This window comes from Pelobates fuscus, chromosome 7 (assembly GCF_036172605.1).
Source record: "Pelobates fuscus isolate aPelFus1 chromosome 7, aPelFus1.pri, whole genome shotgun sequence".
Lineage (NCBI taxonomy): Eukaryota > Metazoa > Chordata > Amphibia > Anura > Pelobatidae > Pelobates > Pelobates fuscus.
The window spans coordinates 12,167,205-12,187,832 of NC_086323.1; the positions used below are offsets into that span (position 1 = coordinate 12,167,205).

At 42.3% G+C, this 20,628-nt stretch overlaps 1 protein-coding gene and 1 long non-coding RNA gene across 2 annotated transcripts; one reads left to right on the forward strand and one right to left on the reverse strand.

Annotated features, from left to right (window-relative positions):
• The first annotated feature begins 269 nt into the window (after positions 1 to 269).
• Positions 270 to 3,151, forward strand: LOC134568957 (uncharacterized). The gene is made up of 2 exons (XR_010084073.1): positions 270 to 1,793; positions 2,185 to 3,151. It is a non-coding gene; the product is annotated as an uncharacterized LOC134568957 (long non-coding RNA).
• A 4,474-nt stretch (positions 3,152 to 7,625) lies between these two features.
• On the reverse strand, positions 7,626 to 20,503 carry TOE1 (target of EGR1, exonuclease). The gene is made up of 8 exons (XM_063427155.1): positions 20,444 to 20,503; positions 16,995 to 17,128; positions 13,619 to 13,659; positions 13,140 to 13,236; positions 12,250 to 12,408; positions 9,694 to 9,953; positions 8,749 to 8,920; positions 7,626 to 8,647 (listed from the first exon to the last, which is right to left on the reverse strand). Exons 2-8 carry the CDS (start codon positions 17,103 to 17,105, stop codon positions 7,931 to 7,933), a joined length of 1,557 nt encoding a protein of 518 aa, XP_063283225.1. The 5' UTR covers positions 17,106 to 17,128; positions 20,444 to 20,503; the 3' UTR covers positions 7,626 to 7,930.
• Positions 20,504 to 20,628: the final 125 nt, after the last annotated feature.

The following is a 20,628-nucleotide window of genomic DNA, read 5'->3' on the forward strand; positions in this document are numbered from 1 at the left end:
AATTGTCAAGTGATGCATGTCCCTTTAAAGTTTCAGTGCGTGCATGTTGCTGCATACTACACGGTTATTTAGCCTGATATATCGATGGTCTCTAACGCATTTATCCTTCGTTAAGTCACTTGGCTCCAGTCTGGTAACTCTGGCTGCCCCCTCCCATAACGGTCTAGCTGGAGCTAGTTTAACCGCTGCATTGCTACAACCCATGCGGTTAGGAGCTGAGGCTTCTCACCTTGTTTTATTATATATAGATTTTTTTTAATAAAAGAGAGTTTTTAAATTAATGTGCAAAATCTAATTTTAAAATACTTTATTTTTAGTGTCGTTCCAGTTTGCGTCACAACCTTTCCGATATATGGCTGCGCAGGTTTGCTGCAGTGAGTGTCTCACAAACCTGGGAAATATGATTGCAAAATGGCAAATCTATAATCCCTAATTTAAGTTCTGTCAAGAGGTAGAGCCCTGGATATATTGTTTTTCCTAGTTTTGAAGTAGTTTTGTTTACAATTGTTTCTCTCGTCTGCCATCCCTACCTGCTTCCTGTGCTGCGTCCTCTCCATATTGTACTTACAAATTCTTGGCCTTCTGTTATGAGTGCCAGTTTTGCTTAATTCAATAGACGTATGACACTGCCCCCTTGTGGCGCCACATTACATAACACGATCGGACTTGATAAGTATAGAAGTGGATTAAAGCACACCTTTATAGTGCCGTAATAGTATGACGACTTGATCTTTAGCAACTGCTATGTAAAAGGCTACGGAATTAGCAGCAATACTTGAAAGTACACATTTCAAGGGGGCTTATTTCCTATAATTCTGTTAACGCTGCTTCAGTTGGTCTGTAAGAACCAAAATTCAATGTCCACAGTGATCACTGTACAGAAAGCGGCATCTCTGGGACAAACCCCTACCCTTTATACAATGTGCTCCCATACCGGCCCTTTAAGGACTCATTCTGCAGGGATAGCGTATAGCACATTTTCTGAAATTACCCTTAGGAGAATGTAGTACTCTCAGATAATTTGTGCCTGGATTTGCTGTTTCTACTGTTTGACAGGGTGACCACAACACTCTTAATGGATAATGGGAGCAGTAGTCCACCTCAGTAACCTCTTTAACACGCCGGGGAGAGAATACCATGAATGAATTATAAACAAGGCTAGAACAGGATTTGCCTGCCCAAAATTGTGTGTGTACAGGAAGTTTGAATTGCTTTATTTTCCTCTCTGTGTCGTATATCAGATATTTTATTTGTGCATATGGCAAGCTGGTAAAAGTAGTGGAGATTTTCCACCTCTATAGCGATGTTTTAAAATCTATTTCTGGCCAAACGCTGAGAAAGACTTTGAATGTTTTTACAAGCAAAGATCAGAGTGTTAGACATTTTTAGTTTAATCAAACCATTATAGTGTACTTATTTTAAGTTAAAATTGTGAAAATACATTTCAGGCTAGGGCTGCTGAAAAAAGCACCATATAATGGGTTTAAAATATTAAATTCCTTTCAGTGCTGCAGGCCAGTTTATTAATATGCTATTACCCCGAGTATTATTGAAGTAAACCGGTCTTTTTGATATGAAGTGGTGGTTAGAATACAATCTACATGTTTGTTTGTTTTTGTCATTCCTGTGCCCCCTAATTTTGCATGTGGTGTGTGATTGCACATCTTTGTTGGGATTCTATGTTTGGGGTGGGCATCTTTGGAAGCATTTATAATATATCACCTGTATGACCACATCATTAATTACATTAAAGGGGAGCAGTAACTGCTTAATATCATTGAAGTGGTTGTAGGGTTTGGAATTCTCAGATGCCAACCTCCAAGTCAGTGTTAAACGATTTTTAAAGCTAAACGAGAGTTCCCAGCAGTCCATCCCCTTTGTGTTGCTTGGGCTAATGAGGAAGCAATGGGCAGCGTTTTAGCTGACCACTTTCATCATATCACATCACCCACTGCTGATATGATTTGGTATGGCTAGAAGGAAGTGTGTAATCTTTGATTTAGCCGTACCTCCACTGGGGAGGAGCTTTTGGTGGTCTGGGACCGTCAATCACTGTGAACATGGTTTAACAACAAATGGAGGTACGGCACCAGAGGACTCCAGGCACTATAACCAACTACAATAGATGAACTGGTTATGCCAGCGTCCCTTTAAAATCCCTTTTTGAATTTAATTTATTACCAGGCTAATTAAAGTGTCGATTTTGCAACACACTTAAGATACCTGTATAAATGAGATTGCTACTTTACCTAGGCTCTCTTTTTGGAGGGAGAAGGATTTATACCCGCATACTAAAGTTCTGGAAAAAGATGCCCTTTTTTTCCCCTATTAATTATTCAGTGTTTTGTTTTATTTCTGTTGATTCAGTGTAAATTAGTATTCTCCCTGACCCAGTAACCCACACTATGGGTATTCGATGTATAAAGAATAAGACTTGTCTCCTGCCGTTTTGTGGGTTATTTGACTCATTATCTTCATTTTAATCTCTGACCTGCAGGCAAATGTTTTATAAACAGTAGTCCCATGATGCCTTACTACTTTGCCACCCCTGAACCACACTGTATAGCAATAGATGCAGGCTGTTTGTAAACCATGACAAAGAATAGCCTTTTATGATATTCACAGCTGTTTTCTAATAAAAGAATTCAAGGCCTAGTTCGGTTCCTCTTAGTACATTGCTATCTCATGCAGCATTTGTTTTTAAATAGTAATGATTGGAAGAAAACAAAATCCTATTTGCACTTAATGTTACTTTTCTGCTCTTATGACATTTCTATGCAAAAAAATAGTTTTTCTGCAGTTAGATCTGGTCTGAAGCAACTTTTCAGTGAAAAAGTCTATTTTCATATTTATGAAGTTCTATCAAGTCTTAAACTGTCCATTTTTGTAAATAACTGAGCTGTAATTAATTCAAGGACTTTGTGATGTAATTACGTCTGAGATTCTGTTTGTAACACTGCCAGTGAATCTTGTTTTCTCTGACTTTTTTTCTTGTATATTTGCATCAGTACCGGTCAATGCGTTGAGATTTTGCTAATGAATTGTTTCTTCACAGAAACCGTATATACACAGATTTGGGGCTAAATATTTGACATTTTTACTTTTTTGTGTATAGTAATTTCATTCTTTCAGATTAAAAGATCTACAATTATACGTGTGTGTTTTATTAATGTGATACTCATTTGGGATTGTTGCTACCAAACGTTAAACTTGATATAGTGGCTGTTGGTTCTAGTGGGTTAGATGAGAACATTATTCAGTGTGTGTGGTACCGTATATACTCTAGTATAAGCCGAGGCCCCTAATTTTACCCCAAAAAACTGGGAAAACTTATTGACTCGAGTATAAGACTAGGGTGGGAAATGCAGCAGCTACTGGTAAATTTCTAAATAAAATTAGATCCTAAAAAAAATATATTTAATATTTATTTACAGTGTGTGTGTTTGTGTATGTGTTGGTGGGGGTGGGCATTTTGATATTTTATTAATTATTATTTAAAAAAAATTGTTATATTATTTCTTTACATTATTATTATTATTTTTTTCGTCCCACCTCCCTGCTTGATACATGGCAGGGATGGGGGCTCTCCTTCCCTGGTGGTCCAGTGGCATTGGCAGTTCAGTGGGGGGGAGGAGGGCTGTCAGAGAGCTGTCAGAGAGCACTTACCTCTCCTGCAGCTCCTGTCGGCTCCCTCCTCCTCCGCGCCGGTCCGGTCAGCACCTCTGTCAGCTCACACTGTAAGTCTCGCGAGAACCGCACTATGACCCCGCGGCACTTACACTGGGAGCTGACAGAGGTGCTGAATTGACCGGCGCGGAGGAGAAGGGAGCTGCAGGAGAGGTAAGTAAACTCTCTGCAGCCCCCAGTCTGTATTATGGCAATGTAAATTGCCATAATACAGACAGTGACTCGAGTATAAGCCGAGTTGGGGTTTTTCAGCAGAAAAAAATGTGCTGAAAAACTCTGCTTATACTAGAGTATATACGGTATATTACTTTATACACTCTCTGCACTCAAAGCCTCAACTAAATTCACGGGTTTAATCTCGAAGCAGCAGGTTTTGGCAAAATTCAGCTTTTACGGACTCTAGCGTTTTTTAAAAATGTTTTACTACCTCTTAAAGCAACACTATAGGCACCCAGACTGCATAATCTCATTTCAGTGGTTTGGGTGCCCTGTCCCCCTTAGCCCTGCAATGTTTACAGTGCAAGGTTAAGAAAGCCACTTGAGGAGCGAATTGCATTTATACAAGTTTTACTCTGTGAAATGACGCTGAATGTTCTCACACTCCTCAAAATCTCCATAGAAAAGCAGATCCAATGCTTTCCTGTGAGCAAGGCCTAATGTGTGCTGGCGCTGGAAAGAGGCAAGTATTTAAAGGAGCTTAACACTTTCAACACCATGATGGTCTAGACTAGGGGTTCCCAACCCACTCCTCAAGTACCCCCTACCAGGCCAGGATTTAGGGATTACCCTGTTTTCTTTCTAAAAACACCTTAGACACAACTGGGTGATCCCTAAATCCTGGTCTGTTAGGGGGTACTTGAGGACTGGATTGGGAACCACTGGTCTAGACAATAGGCTTACGGCTGAGGATACTATGGCTTTAGAAATACAAAAGTATTTTAAACGCTATAGTGTTCTTTTAAGTCTTGAAATTTGGTTTTCAATTCACTACAATTCTTTGTTCTATTAACGGTAGTATTTTAATTTCACACCCCATATACATTTTCACTAGCTTAAAAACACTTCCAAATCACTTCTGGTTTTAGTTGACCATTTTCTCATAACGTTTTCACACTTTAGTGAATACCCATGATTCTGTGATTAAGACTGGTGAATTGTTACTTTGAATTGCCAGAGGTCCTGTTCTACATAAAAATAAATCAACGTCTTTAACAGGCAAAAAAAAAAAATACCAAACCTCCAAAGGGTCAGTGCCTTTCCACATATATTAAAAAGCATAACCTACATCAATGACCTGTCATTTCCCTGTGTGCAGCAGACAACAGCCCGTAGAATATTTATTGTGATGCTTCTTTCCAATCTGCTGGAGAATTGACTCTGGGAAGGGTCTGACTGATAGAGGTGGTTTGTCAAAATGTTTTAGTATTTATAGAATCTGACTCAAGAATGTGGTGGGAGGCTTTTTTTTTTTGGGGTCCCTGTGAAAAAGGCTAGGAGCCAACAGCTTAGATCATGGGTGCCCAAAGATCCTCAGCTGTTTTAGAACGACAAAGCATCATGGAATCTGTTCTAGAAAATTTTTTGCAAAAAGCAACCACCCATGGTGGGTGGGGGAGGGGAGTGGACAACAGAACCTGATTTGCTGGGTTTCAAGCTGTGTACCTGCGTGTTGCATGAATCTGCCCCTTCTAATAAGCAGCAGCATACGGAGAGTTGAGAGTCCTGGCAGCACTGTATTCACACATTATTTTACGAGTATTCTCTACCCCAAGCAAAATGCCTGCAATCAGTGTTAACAACTGCACCCCTGCAGAATATACTCACAGGACACGGAATGTGAAGGAAGAGGGTAACACGGGGAGGTACATTACCAGCCTGACGAATGGAGAAAGCTTATGGAAGCAGAACTGATAATTAAATTCCACAAGTAGCCATGCCAGTTAACATGTAATCTCAAGGAATTCATATCTGCACAAGCTAGGCTACAGTGTTTTCTAAGTATTTCTCAACGAGCACTGCCACTCTTAAAAGGAATCTCTGTACAATAGTGATGTCACGAACATGAAATTTTCCGTTCGCGAACGCGACCTTCCGCAAATGTTCTAACGGGCGAACCCCTATAGACTTCAATAGGCAGGCGAATTTTAAAACCCACAGGGACTCTTTCTGGCCACAATAGTGATGGAAAAGTTGTTTCAAGGGGACTAACACCTGGACTGTGGCATGCCGGAGGGGGATCCATGGCAAAACTCCCATGGAAAATTACATAGTTGATGCAGAGTCTGGTTTTAATCCATAAAGGGCATAAATCACCTAACATTCCTAAATTGTTTGGAACAACGTGCTTTAAAACATCAGGTATGATGTTGTATCGATCAGGTAGTGTAAGGTTTACGCCCGCTTCACAGTGACAGACCAAACTCCCCGTTTAACGCACCGCAAACAGTCCATTTGCACAAGGTTGGATACCAAGCTAGCCATGTCCCGTTCCTTGTCCTCACTGATGTCATTGAAGGTCTCTTCCTCCACCCAGCCATGTACAACACCAAGGGGCCCCGAAAGGTGACAACAAGCCCCCTGTATTTAATTTTTAAATGTACACTACTGTTACACACCAGATATGAGTTGCACTGGTGTGACACTGTGCCCTGGCAGGCCCTGAAACGCACATATGTGAAGGAAGCTATTATTTCACAGTCAAAGTTTTTGGTTTTTTAAATGCAAGCTATTGTGACACCAGATATGAGTGGTGTCACTAGGACCACCTTAAAAATATTGGATATCGCTAAAAATCATGATCACTATATACTTTCTCTACAAACCTCTAAAACGAACCAAACTACTCATCCATCCGCTATAGCACTTTATCCCACCTAGAACTAGTGCCCAGTTAAAATACGTGACTCTTACTTACTCACACTCAGTCATGCCACACACATTTCACCACTAGTCTCACTGAATCCCTCTGACTACGGCTAAATTCATCTTCTACATCAGAACACTACTCCTAAGATTGGGTTGTATCCATGTCTCGGGTCTTTCATTTAGAATAGGGGCAGCTTCGGTCTCCTTCAACACTGACACTCCAGTGCATATTATTAAAAGATTGGGCAGATGGAAATCCTCAGTCTACAACCGATATATTCCTCATCCCGAGAAAGAAATGAGGAAAGCTTTTAAAAGTTTGGCTTTGTAAATTTGATGCAATAAGTGTGTTTTTCTTTCATACCTTTTCACCCTCTTTGCATGAACCCGATTTACATATATTACTAATATGTTTCTGAACATATATATTATATTATTCACTCACTCTCTGGGCCGGCCTAAGACATCATGCTGCCTAGGTCCAACGATAAATGACTATGGGGGAAATAATGTATAATAAACACAGGTTACTGGCTATGGGGGAAATTAATGTATAATAAGCACAGGTTACTGGCTATGGGGGGAAATAATGTATAATAAACACAGGTTACTGGCTATGGAGGATAATGTATAATAAAAATAAAAAAGAATGAATCTAAAATGGATGCGGTCTAGTAGGTGGGAGGGAGGGAGGGTATGCTGCTGATTGGCTGGAATTTGTCTGCTGACTGTGAGGTACAGGGACAAAGTTTACTCAATGATGACGAATAGGGGGGGGCGGACCGAACATCGCATATGTTTGCCGTCTGTGGCGAACGCGCTATGTTCGCCAGTGAACCGTTCGGGACATCACTACTGTACAAACAACCAATTCTAGCACTTAGCAACTACATAAGGAAACTAAAGAAAACTCTGCATGAATTTCAAATCCATGTTCAAAGTAGCCAAAACGGAAAACATAGCTGACTGATTTCCCCCTCTAGTAAATAGCCCTGTGAGTGTATAAAACCATTTCCTTAGCTGATGCAGTGCTGAATGGTGCAGTGCTTACAGGGTACATGGATACATATTTTCATAATTAAAATAAATAATCCACATTTAGATCATTGTACACTGTAATAACACACAAAAACCCAGAAATGATTTGATGTAAACATCCCTTTCTTCCCGCTACCGTGCAAATTAGAGAAATTATAACAAGTGCCACATGTAACTCGTTACCACCATTCACTCAGGCCAAATGGCACAAATAAACTGCTTAGAGAACAGGATACCCATGTTCAAGCTAACTAAAGGAAAACCCCATGTTTAGGATTTTTTGCCTTTATAATAACAGAATAAAACAACCGTGATTTGATTTAAAAGAAAAGATTGCCTGTTATGAACTGTTAAAGCAGACAAGTCTCATCTTCTGAATGTGGGCTCTGGAAGACTTAGAAAAGATGCTCTTTACTATCTGAAGAGGCACATTCTTCCCACTCAGATAAACCTTATTGTGACAATCCGGGAGACAGCAGGAAGTGGGGGAATTAGAACCTGGTTCTTTCTTCAGCATCCAGACATACCCCATAATATAGCCAGTCATAAAGGCATCAAAACCAGCCCGGTGGGTGCCACTGTCGTTATTCACCTGGCTTCCTAGCGTAGAGCTTTTAACATTAAACACTTCCTTATTGTAACCAGTATCAGCCAGAGCCATGCTAGTCTCTACTGCAATAGGACTCTTTTCTGTGGCCATGTGGTCCTTCACTTGTTCCTGTGGACTAGCAGCTGGTGGAAGATCTTCCTCCATCCTGCTATCTGTGGTTCTCGGCTGCTCACATTGTTCCACAATTTGGCATTTCTGCTCAGCAGCTGTCTGGGGACTCTCAGGATGTGCACAGCTCTGCTTCAGTGGGGGCTCCTCGTCACATACAATGCGGGGATTTTGCTCTGCCATCTTTGTCTCTTCCACAGGATGCTGTTCCACATTCTTTTTCCTCTTCCTTCTGTTTCTCTTCTTTTTGTTGTCTTTGAATTTTTCATCTTCATCAATAATAAGATCAATGTTGTGGGACTGTGTACACTTCAGCCCATTCGGACACCAGCCATAAGCCTGTAAACAAGAGACATCTCATTCACCAACTGGTTATCAGACATGCGACACAATTATCCTTTAAAAAGAGTCACACCAAACCAACATGTAGATAGACTCACCGAAAACTGCTCACAAACATGATGTTGCATGTTCTCAGAGTTGGCCTGGTTGGACTCTGGCAGAGAACAGTGTCGGTAATCCACAAACGTTGACATTGAAGGAGGGTAGTTACAAAACTCAATAGCCATGTGCTTGCCATTGGAATCCATTAATCGTCTATTCTCGCGCTTACTGCAAGACAAGAGAGGACAATCCACATCATTAAACTAAAATTAAACTGCTGGACACACTGAAGCTAAATACTAAAATAAAACTGTGCTGGAAACACAAACTAAATGATCTGAGAAATCCAATGAATAAAGATATAGATACAATTATAGGGAAAAAATGACATACATTAACTCACCTTTACTTCTCTGGCATGTTGATCTTGCTGATAATCTCAGCCGATCCAATGATTCCCCAAAGGGAAGCATTGGGAAAGTGGTGTGCATGCGCAGATCGCCACACAGTGCCAAGCAGTATCTCCTCCTGAGATGCAATGAGTCAATGCAGATTGACAGCTATTAAATGTGAGGTTTTCCTCCAAAATGCAGCACTGTTTACAATACTGATGTTGCAGGGACAGGCTCCTTGCCCCAGAACCACTACATTAAGGAATAGTGGTTCTGGTGTCTCATAGGATGAGGGAAAGATGGATGCAGTTGCTTTTTAACTTAATTCCATATATTAGTTCCACAGCTTTTGTAACTAGAGCATGACAACAGCTCTGGCTCCTTCTAAATATGCGAAGGACCCCATTGCAAACAGTGGAGTCTTGTTTGGTGTTTGGATTCTAAAATGGGACACCTCTGCATGAGGAGGTCTGAAGAAATGTGCAGGGTAGTTGAGCCAAAGCATTTTCTTGAACCAGCCTAAGGTGCGAAGGTTGTTGGGGTGCTAGCTGTGTCCCTTTAAAGTATTTGCTAGAGCTACTTAACTTTAAGAAGAGAATACAGACTCACCATTTTTTGTAAGCATACTCAAGGTAGGATGCTGTAATTCGAATCTCAAATTCAGAGGCGTACTTTGTATCGTAGATCCCCGCTGGGAACATTTCTGAGAGGTCGGCAATAAAGTTTCCCAGATTATCGGGGAGCTGAGCATAGAAGCATTGATAAAGGAAGGCCAGGTCTATGAGCCCGTTGTGCAGGATTAATGGCTTCTTGGCACGAAGAAGCTCCAGGAAGAAAGTGCGGACGCTCATCTCGTCGTGCTCGTTCCCCTGAAACAACAGGACAGTGTCAAATACAGCTAGGGGGAACAATAAACACCCACATTATGTCCATGGCCCAAAACAAAAGGCAGGGAGTCTATGGTGAATATTGTTTGTATATTAAAATCTATTTTTATTCAAATTGAACATAATAGATGAATAATAAACCCATAAACAAAAATGGAAATAGAAAAGCATTTAAAATTGTCAGTAATAGACAACATACACTGTAACTTCAAAGGAAAACTTCAAACACTTAAAGCATTTCAGTAGAAACTGGCACTTTTATAAATTGACCCCTCGGTGTCAGACACTTGTTATTACCTGGTTTAAAGTCTTTACAAGGCAGCAATGGCCCAGAGCACAAAGACTTCTCATTGGGAAGTCTGTGATTGGACAGCCACAGGAAGTCTGAGCGGGGTAAGAAGGGGAGGGCCTGCAAAAGCTGCAGACAATGTGACCTACAACTTCTGCAAGAACAAAAAAAAATATATATATAAAAAAAAAAAGTATTAATATATATATATATATATATATATATATATTTTTTTTTTTTTTATTTACACACTATATGGACAAACATACTTGGGGCCTGGCCATTACACCAACAGGGACTTTTATGACATTGCATTCTGAATACATAGACACTAGTATATATTTGAGCACCCTCTGCAGCTAGAACAGCTCTCACTCTTCTGGGATGTCTTTCTACAAAAATGTGGAGTGTTTCTCTGGGAATGTTTGCCCGTTCACCCAGTAGAGCATTTGCGAGGTCATGCAGTGATGTTGGACAATAAGGCCTGGCTCACAAACTCCATTACATTTCACCCAACACGTGTTTAATGGGGTTAAGGTCAGGGCTCTGTGTGAACCAGTCAACTTCTTCCACACAAAACTCATCCAACCATGTCTTTATGGACCTTGCTTTGTGACCTGGGGCAGTCATGCTGGAATCATAGCATTGTCCAAAATGTCTTGGCACGCTGAATATCAAGATTTCCCTTCACTGGAAGTAAGGGGCACAAACCCTATAAACAGCCCCATACCATTACACCTCCTCCACCACCAAACTTTAGAGCTGGGATACTGCACCCATGTAACATTCTTCTGGCATTCGCCAAACCCAGACTCACCCAAACAGAAGTGTGATTTGTCACTCCATAGAACACATCGGACACTCGCATGCAGCTGCTCGGCCATGGAAACCCATTCCATGATGCTCCTGCAGCACAGTTTTTGTTTTTAAGGCCAGTGGAAGTTTGGAACTGTTCAGAGCGTTGGTTACTTTTATGCACCATACGCATCAGCACTCTGATTTTACGCTCTGTGGCCGAGTTGCTGCTGTTCCTAAACACTTCCACTTTCCATTTACTGTGGAATATCTAGCAGGGATGAAATTTCACAAACTGACTTATTTCAAAAGGATGGCATCCTATCAGAGTACCACGCTTAAATTCACTGAGCTCTTCAGAACGACCCAGGTTTTCCACCGATGTTTGTAAATGCAGACTGCATGGCTCTGTGCTTGGTTTGCTACCGAGGCAATGGTCTGATTTAAACACCTGAATTCAATAATTAAGAGGTGTGCCAATCACACACACACACACACACACACACACACACACACACACACACACACAAACTTCTAAACCGATGGCAGGATGTCAGGAAGAAGCTTGGAGGGGGATAGATATATGCAAAAGACCCCTCCCACAATTTCAGGCATAACACATGACAAAAAAAAAAAAAAAAACAACCTTAAATAACGAGAAATTTAACAAAACCTTGTTTTGAAAAAAAATAAATGCTGATAGGGTACATGGGTGGGAGGTAACATCCATGCAACAGAACTGAGAAAATAGCATTGAAGAGGCAATGTAGGCTGGGTTTGTATTTGCTGAGAACTTAGAAATCCCCTTAGTAACATGCTCTCTACAACTATACATCATTTTAAGTCGTGTACGAAATGTATTAGAGAAACGGTTTCAGTTGGACAATTTTACCAAACGGAAAATAACACGATGAGAGCCTCAGCGAACACTGATGGCCATAGAATAGTCAAAAAGTCACAGGCAGCTACTTGTGCACATTTAAAACCTTGTCCCAATGGCAACATATACCACCAGGCTTATTCACCGGAATGTGAACGGTTATAAAGGAAAACTGAATTTCACATCTTAGGCCACATTAGCAGAATTTGAAAGATTCTCGAAATCCGCTATGTTTTCAGTTTGGCCTCAAAATAAGAAATTCACTCTTTAACTGAACCTGGACTTATCACAAGCAGTCCTTTAGAAGCATTTACCTTGTCATTGCCCTTGTAATAAGGGATGCCCTGTGAGTATTGTTTGTTGAAATCAAAGCCATGCTGAACCAGGAACTGCACAGACTGTGGCTCTATGATGTAATCCTCCGTGCACAGCAGGGTCAGGTTAAAGATTTGGGATAAATATGCGTTCTCTCCCTGAAAATAAAATCAAGAACACTCAGTGCCATCCCCCCTTTAAACAGGGAAACCGGCATATTGTACAACCACAGCTCTGTCATAAATACGTTATCCTCAAATTTGAATTCCATTTAAAAAAAAAAAAAATCCTCTAACGCTTATGAAATTAGTTTTAACAAACTTCTGTAAAAGTAAGAGAATTCTGGGAGTTGTAGTACAATAGTTGGAGGGTGGACACCATGGAATTCCTAGCATCTGATAGCGATATCAAATAACAGTGTTTTAAGTATAGTTCCCAGCTTAAAAGTCTGTTTTTCAGTTGTCTTTTAATTAGGCCAGTATCTGTTTCCCTCACACAATGCTCTGATGAAGACACACCAAGCTGTCTAAACCAATAACAGATACCAGTGAAGCCTTGACCCAAAAAGATTCTGTCTGGGACACAGCACTATGTGTCTTGCAGACAATATGGTTAATGGAGGCTATTCACCAAAACATGCATTGCCAGAAATTTAATAAGGAATTTCAATATTTAGTACAAAACAGCTTTTTGGAAAACATTGCCAATAGCCAACAATTTTCAAACTCCCATCACAGTTTAGTAAAATCAGGAATTAAATCCTACAATATCCATTTTACCAGGGGACAAAAAGCAATTAAATGTATTATGTCTAAAGGCTATTAATGTGAAAAGTTACAATAAATAAAGTTGCCGAAGGGAAACGACTCTTTAGATTTTTCTTACGTACGTTTTCCGGTAGCTCTTTGAAGCAGGCAATGCCCAAAGATAAAATAGAACGTGTCCTGGCTGCACTGCATATTGCTTTATATCTCTCCTCTACACACCTAGAACACAACACAAACACAATAACACTAGTAAATGAGGTGGTAAAGGAAATCCAAGTAGTACAATAAAAAAAAAAAACAATGCAACCGCAATAAATTATGCATACGCAAAAAAGCACAGAGGTGTCAGACGTTGGAAAGCATGGGTACAATAAGGAGTTAACCCCGGCCGACTTAGGAAGCAAATAAGGAGGTGAGAAAAGCATAAATTATGGAGACTATTTTACTGCTTGTTTATATGTAACCTTGCTTTTCGCCCCATCAGCTGGAAAGAGAAAAGAAAATGCAAATGGGAATTGCGGTTATATTTTAAAACTTGTTTCCTAGAACTTCAATTCAGTGTCAAATAACAAAAGGTTTCCAAAGCAATCCCGGCACTTACGGGTTCAAAAGGCTTTTCCTGGCTCCCAGGCCACTCAGTTCCTAAAATGGAAAATACAAAATAAGACGCGTTATGAACCATGATTTATAAAATGGATATGGATTTTAATTTAGGGGGCTCCATGTACATCAACTGCAAATCTCTAGTAGTTGCCAGAACTTTTTTGTAATCAAATGGACAAAGGGATGTAAGGAGAACGGAGTAACAACTAAAAACCAGAGTATATTCACATACTGTGTGTTTGGCCTAGGGAAGACAATACTTTAAATGTTTCAGGGATAATTCTAACAATATAAATCAATTTTTTGACCTGCTTAAGATCTTGATGAAACCATAAAGAATGACCTCACAGCATCAGAAAGTGGATTGTTAAAGCAAACACTTAAAACACCAAGATTTGTCTATAGAATCACCTAGTTATTTAGTAGAATATGGAAATTTAGACTGACCCAGAAGGCATTCCTTAATGCTACTGTCACTTTCTCAGGTATTTGCATATTTTGTAAAGACCTTCGATAGTGACTGCTCTGCTTCCAGTGTGGGGTCCTAGGGATGCAGGGTATTTACTTACCTGAACTGGTCCCTGGAGACTGCTGTCGCCATCTTCTCTGGTGAGGTCTGCTTCGGCTTCGGATACCTCATCTGTCAGGAGCCAAAGTCAGTGATGGACTCTTACGCATGCGTAAGAGTACAACTCTGATGTCTATGCAGGATTCCACAAGACTGCGCATCCTGCATAAGGACTTGACAGCAGTAGCGGAAATTACAACACAATCTTTATGAGCATTTCATAAAGATTTTAGCTTTAACCCCTTAAGGACCAAACTTCTGGAATAAAAGGGAATCATGACATATCACACATGTCATGTGTCCTTAAGGGGTTAAAAGAACTGGGAAAATTTAGATTAAAATGGCTAAAACCTTCTGGGGGCGGAGCCTGACCGCGGAGCCATGAGGACGTTTATCTCGGCGGCTCCTGCTGAGCTGGGCACACTAGGCTGAATTATGCTGCCAAACCGGCACTTAATCGAGGCTAAAGGGCCGCTACGTGAGAGAGGGCACCGAGACAAACTGACCGACACCTCACAAGCGAAAAACGGAGCTCAAACCACGGCACGGCCTACCAGCATGGCGGACAACGGGGAGACGGCCGCTCCCTGGGGCCGACACCAAGCCGGGCGCTCGGAGGTGAGCTCTTGTCCCCCCCCCCCCGGACCGGTGGGGGTCATCCCGGTCCATCCCTACATAGCCTTGCAGCGCAGCAACGAGCCAGCACAGGCTCCAAGGGGTCCCAAGCCCAAAGTCCCTGCAGCCTCCAAAATGGCAGACACCTGCAGCACCGCTGACCAGTTCAACGCATGGCGGGAAACCGAAATGCGACTGAATAAAATATTCACCGCATTTTGGGAGAAGCTTGAAGCTAGGGGGACACACTTAGCCGCTGACAAGAGCACCCCAAGGAAGAACAAGCGGAGCGTCGAAGCAACCCCCCAGCAGCACACAACCCCAAGGGATAGGCAGGTGTGGAGGCCTCTCTCAGGGACAGACCCGGGAGGAGACCAAGAAAGCCCACCAAGCGACCGAAACTCACCCCCAGGCCACACACAAGCACCGTCTGTAAGGGATACCACAGGCAGGCAGGGCCGGCGGGTAACAAGCTGTAAAGCGGAGCCCACCACAGCAACCGCCAGGCTGGGCCCCCGCAGCAACCACAAGGGTCCGCATGAGCCTACCGCACTTACCTACTGGGACCCAGCGGCGAACCCCAAGACCCGTAACCGCACAGACCAAACGGTGCACCAAGGGGCGAAAGCATTCTACCACCCACCGCACGAGCAGGCCTACCTCTACTAGACAAGGGAAGCAGGTTGGGAGATTATCTGACCAGCCCCAGCAACACCTCAGCCAGCCGCACCGGCCTAAGCAAGGCTTGACGGGCCGCACCTTGACAGCCGCAGGACAGTCTCTATGGGCCGTATTAGAACCACGTTCACACAGCATATGGTCCCTCAACACCCCAAATCGTACACTGCCGACCAGGAGCAGACGTTCTACACAAGGCAGGGGGAAGCCCAGCCAGGGAATCGGCTAACTATTTAACAGTGGGAGCTGGCTACCAGCCAGGATCAACCGCCGGACAGGGACTCTATCCTAAGCTGCTGATAACCCAACGGCACAAGAACAACAAAATTTCACAAAGTTAACGCTGTTATTATACTGCTATAACGTTAGCCCGGCTACATCCCCTCAATTTATCATATAGACTAAGCTCAGACAGGTGACCCTAGCTTGTCCCCTAATGCTTAATTCCTACAACCCTGTCTAAACACACACACAGCACATCCCGCTCAAGGAAAGCGTCAGCCTAAAAATCATTAACGTACGCTTATTAGTATCGATCTGCTAACATTTATTCATCACCAGCTTATGTTATACTGTTATACCGTTGAACCACTACTATCCGGCTAATTTAGAATTTGCTAGCACTCTCGATGGTTTAATGACATGTATGAATACGTTTGTTGACATGTTTACCTTATCTTTACTGCTGATGCATCGCTAAGCTAAAACTGTTTATATAAAATTGTGCTGATTAATCTAATGTTTACGCTATTCGAGAACCTATATTGTCGCAATTTTGCTCTCTCTAACCTAAAAAATGTGCCTGACTATAGTTTACCACAACCTGTACAGCAAATGTTTACTACCATACTTTGATGTCGCTGTTGTGGCGCACCAAAGCCTACTGTTACTTTTGTGCACAACAAAAATAAAGAATAAAAAAATTTTTTAAAAAAATGGCTAAAACAACACTGAAGAAGGTAAGAAGTTATGGTGCATGGGGTGTTTCTTTAATATCAGAATTTATAATGAGAAGCAGTATTTCATTTGTTATTTTTCTAAGCTACGGTGTTAATCTATTTATTCAAAGGATTATCCTTGGTTTACAGGCGCATTGTATGCTAGTGTAATTATTATTATTCAGGATACAACAAATGGGCATAGTTGGATTATACTCTGTATGTCTTAAAATGATTGTTATATAACACACAATGCTCTATTAAGAAATATTATATAATTTTACAATAACTACAATCTACATAGATCAATGCCTTAAATATTGGGAAACACATGGCAGGTATTTTTTGTTACGCCCTTTATACTATTATTGTCAAAATCCTCAATACGGCACATCATCTCAAGATGTTGGCATTTAATTTCTAATACAAATCTCAGTTAATAAAACATTAATAGTACAATTTAAAAAGTCTAATGTGTTGAAAACCATAAACTGTAATCTAAATTCAAACTATAAATAAAATATGCCGAATTCCAAGTGTTAACACTGATATCTAGGTATTACTACATTACTTACCGTATCCAAAGCTATGAAAGTAGAGGTTTTTAAGGCCAGTAACATAGAAGGCCAAAGTTCACTAAAGTTCTCATTATGGACGTCAATCACTGGGACAACTAAGGAAGTCATTTTCACTTTATCATGTCCCTAGGCTGAACAGAAATAGGGAAACATGTTAGCATGCTGGTTAGAATCTGGTCAATGCCCTACCCAGTGGCCCTGTAACAAAAGCAAATCTTAGGAGCCTGTCAGACTTATGTTTTTGCATAACAAAAAAAAAAAAATATATAAATGAAAAAATGAAATGAAAAGTGGTACCCAGCAGTTTGTAGCACTCATACCTTCATATACTGAATGTACACATTATCTAGAGACTTACACCTGTGATCACAACAACACATTTCACAAAACTGATGGGTAGCACTTTTGTCATAGATCCCCCAAAAGCATTTAATGACATTGATGATCCAGGAGCATGTTAGTCATATGTGGTACACTGGGAGCAGGTTGGAAAAAGCCTAAACTAAAAATCTAAAACTGAATATTAATGGATTGTATTTTCTTATTAAGAAGGCACACTGCACAGAATAAAAGATATCCCCTCTGTGTGCTGTCCCCCCTCCCCCTCTGTGAGCTGCCTCCCCCTCTCCCTCTGTATATTGCCCCCCCGTGTGCTGTCCCCCCCCTGTCCCTCTGTATACTGCCCCCCCTCTCCCTCTGTGAGCTGCCCCCCTGCATACTGCTCCCCGTGCTGTCCCCCCCTCCCTCTGTATACAGCCCCCCGTGCTGTCCCCCCCTCCCTCTGTATACAGCCCCCCCCCTCCCTCTGTATACAGCCCCCCCCTCCCTCTGTATACAGCCCCCCCCTCCCTCTGTATACAGCCCCCCCTCCCTCTGTATACAGCCCCCCCTCCCTCTGTATACAGCCCCCCCTCCCTCTGTATACAGCCCCCCCCTGCCTCTGTATACAGCCCCCCCCTGCCTCTGTATACAGCCCCCCCCCTGCCTCTGTATACAGCCCCCCCCCTGCCTCTGTATACAGCCCCCCCCCTGCCTCTGTATACAGCCCCCCCCTCGCCTCTGTATACAGCCCCCCCTCCCTCTGTATACAGCCCCCCCTCCCTCTGTATACAGCCCCCCTCCCTCTGTATACAGCCCCCCCCCCTCCCTCTGTATACAGCCCCCCCCCTCCCTCTGTATACAGCCCCCCCCCCTCCCTCTGTATACAGCCCCCCCCCTCCCTCTGTATACAGCCCCCCCCTCCCTCTGTATACAGCCCCCCCCCCTCCCTCTGTATACAGCCCCCCCCCTCCCTCTGTATACAGCCCCCCCCCCTCCCTCTGTATACAGCCCCCCCCGGTCTGTCCCCCTCTCCCTCTGTATACTGCCCCTCCTGTGCTGCCCCCCCTCTCCCTCTGTGAGCTGCCCCCCCCGTGCTGTCCCCCCTCTCCCTCTGTGAGCTGCCCCCCCCGTGCTGTCCCACTCTGTGAGCTGTCCCCCTCTCCCTACACTCCCTATACAACCCCCACCTTTGCTGTCCCCGCTCTGTGAGCTGCCCCCCGTGCTGTCCCCCCTCTCCCTCTGTATACTGCCCCCCCTGTGCTGTCCCCCCTCTACCTCTGTGTAGCCATTATGTAAGCTGTAGTAATGTGTCCCTGTGTATACATACATAGAACGGGACATTAAAGGGATAGAACAGGGACATTAAAGGGATAGAACAGGGACATTAAAGGGATAGAACAGGGACATTAAAGGGATAGAACAGGGACATTAAAGGGATAGAACAGGGACATTAAAGGGATAGAACAGGGACATTAAAGGGATAGAACAGGGACATTAAAGGGATAGAACAGGGACATTAAAGGGATAGAACAGGGACATTAAAGGGATAGAACAGGGACATTAAAGGGATAGAACAGGGACATTAAAGGGATAGAACAGGGACATTAAAGGGATAGAACAGGGACATTAAAGGGATAGAACAGGGACATTAAAGGGATAGAACAGGGACATTAAAGGGATAGAACAGGGACATTAAAGGGATAGAACAGGGACATTAAAGGGATAGAACAGGGACATTAAAGGGATAGAACAGGGACATTAAAGGGATAGAACAGGGACATTAAAGGGATAGAACAGGGACATTAAAGGGATAGAACAGGGACATTAAAGGGATAGAACAGGGACATTAAAGGGATAGAACAGGGACATTAAAGGGATAGAACAGGGACATTAAAGGGATAGAACAGGGACATTAAAGGGATAGAACAGGGACATTAAAGGGATAGAACGGGACATTAAAGGGATAGAACGGGACATTAAAGGGATAGAACGGGACATTAAAGGGATAGAACGGGACATTAAGGGGATAGAACGGGACATTAAGGGGATAGAACGGGACATTAAGGGGATAGAACGGGACATTAAGGGGATAGAACGGGACATTAAGGGGATAGAACGGGACATTAAGGGGATAGAATGGGACATTAAGGGGATAGAATGGGACATTAAGGGGATAGAATGGGATATTAAGGGGATAGAATGGGATATTAAGGGGATAGAATGGGATATTAAGGGGATAGAATGGGATATTAAGGGATAGAATGGGATATTAAAGGGATAGAATGGAATATTAAAGGGATAGAATGGAATATTAAAGGGATAGCATGGGATATTAAAGGGATAGCATGGGATATTAAAGGGATAGCATGGGATATTAAAGGGATAGCATGGGATATTAAAGGGATAGCATGGGATATTAAAGGGATAGCATGGGATATTAAAGGGATAGCATGGGATATTAAAGGGATAGAATGGGATATTAAAGGGATAGAATGGGATATTAAAGGGATAGAATGGGATATTAAGGGATGGAATTGGATATTAAAGGGATGGAATTGGATATTAAAGGGATAGAATGGGATATTAAATTATATAAAGGGATAGAATGGGATATTAAAGGGATAGAATGGGATATTAAGGGATGGAATTGGATATTAAGGGATGGAATTGGATATTAAGGGATGGAATTGGATATTAAGGGATGGAATTGGATATTAAGGGATGGAATGGGATATTAAAGGGATAGAATGGGATATTAAATGATATAAAGGGATAGAATGGGATATTAAAGGGATAGAATGGGATATTAAGGGATGGAATGGGATATTAAAGGGATAGAATGGGATATTAAATGATATAAAGGGATAGAATGGGATATTAAAGGGATAGAATGGGATATTAAAGGGATAGAATGGGATATTAAAGGGATAGAATGGGATATAAAGGGATAGAATGGGATATAAAGGGATAGAATGGGATATTAAAGGGATAGAATGGGATATTAAGGGATGGAATGGGATATTAAGGGATAGAATGGGATATTAAGGGATAGAATGGGATATTAAGGGATAGAATGGGATATTAAAGGGATAGAATGGGATATTTGGGCTCCAGCCTGTCCAAACCTTAGCTCAAATCTCCAGCCAAGCCATCAACCTCTCTCCTTCCGGCGCGCTGTGATGACGTCACACAAGGAGCACGAGATCCGAAAGCACCAGCTGTTATTGGCTGAGCTCCCGAGCGCGAGCCCGTCAGAAGGAACGCGCATGCGCAGTATCCTAACCTGCCGCTGGCTGATTTCGCGTCCCGG

What these genes read in the sequence shown, in the direction of transcription:
- TOE1 (XM_063427155.1), bottom strand. Translation starts at nt 17,105, where the DNA reads ATGACTTCCTTAGTTGTCCCAGTGATTGACGTCCATAATGAGAACTTT. An exon ending in CTTTCATAGCTTTGGATACG is followed by an intron (nt 13,660 to 16,994) that starts GTAAGTAATGTA and finishes TTTCCATTTTAG; the next exon opens with GAACTGAGTGGCCTGGGAGC. An exon ending in GAGTATGCTTACAAAAAATG is followed by an intron (nt 8,921 to 9,693) that starts GTGAGTCTGTAT and finishes CTTGTCTTGCAG; the next exon opens with TAAGCGCGAGAATAGACGAT.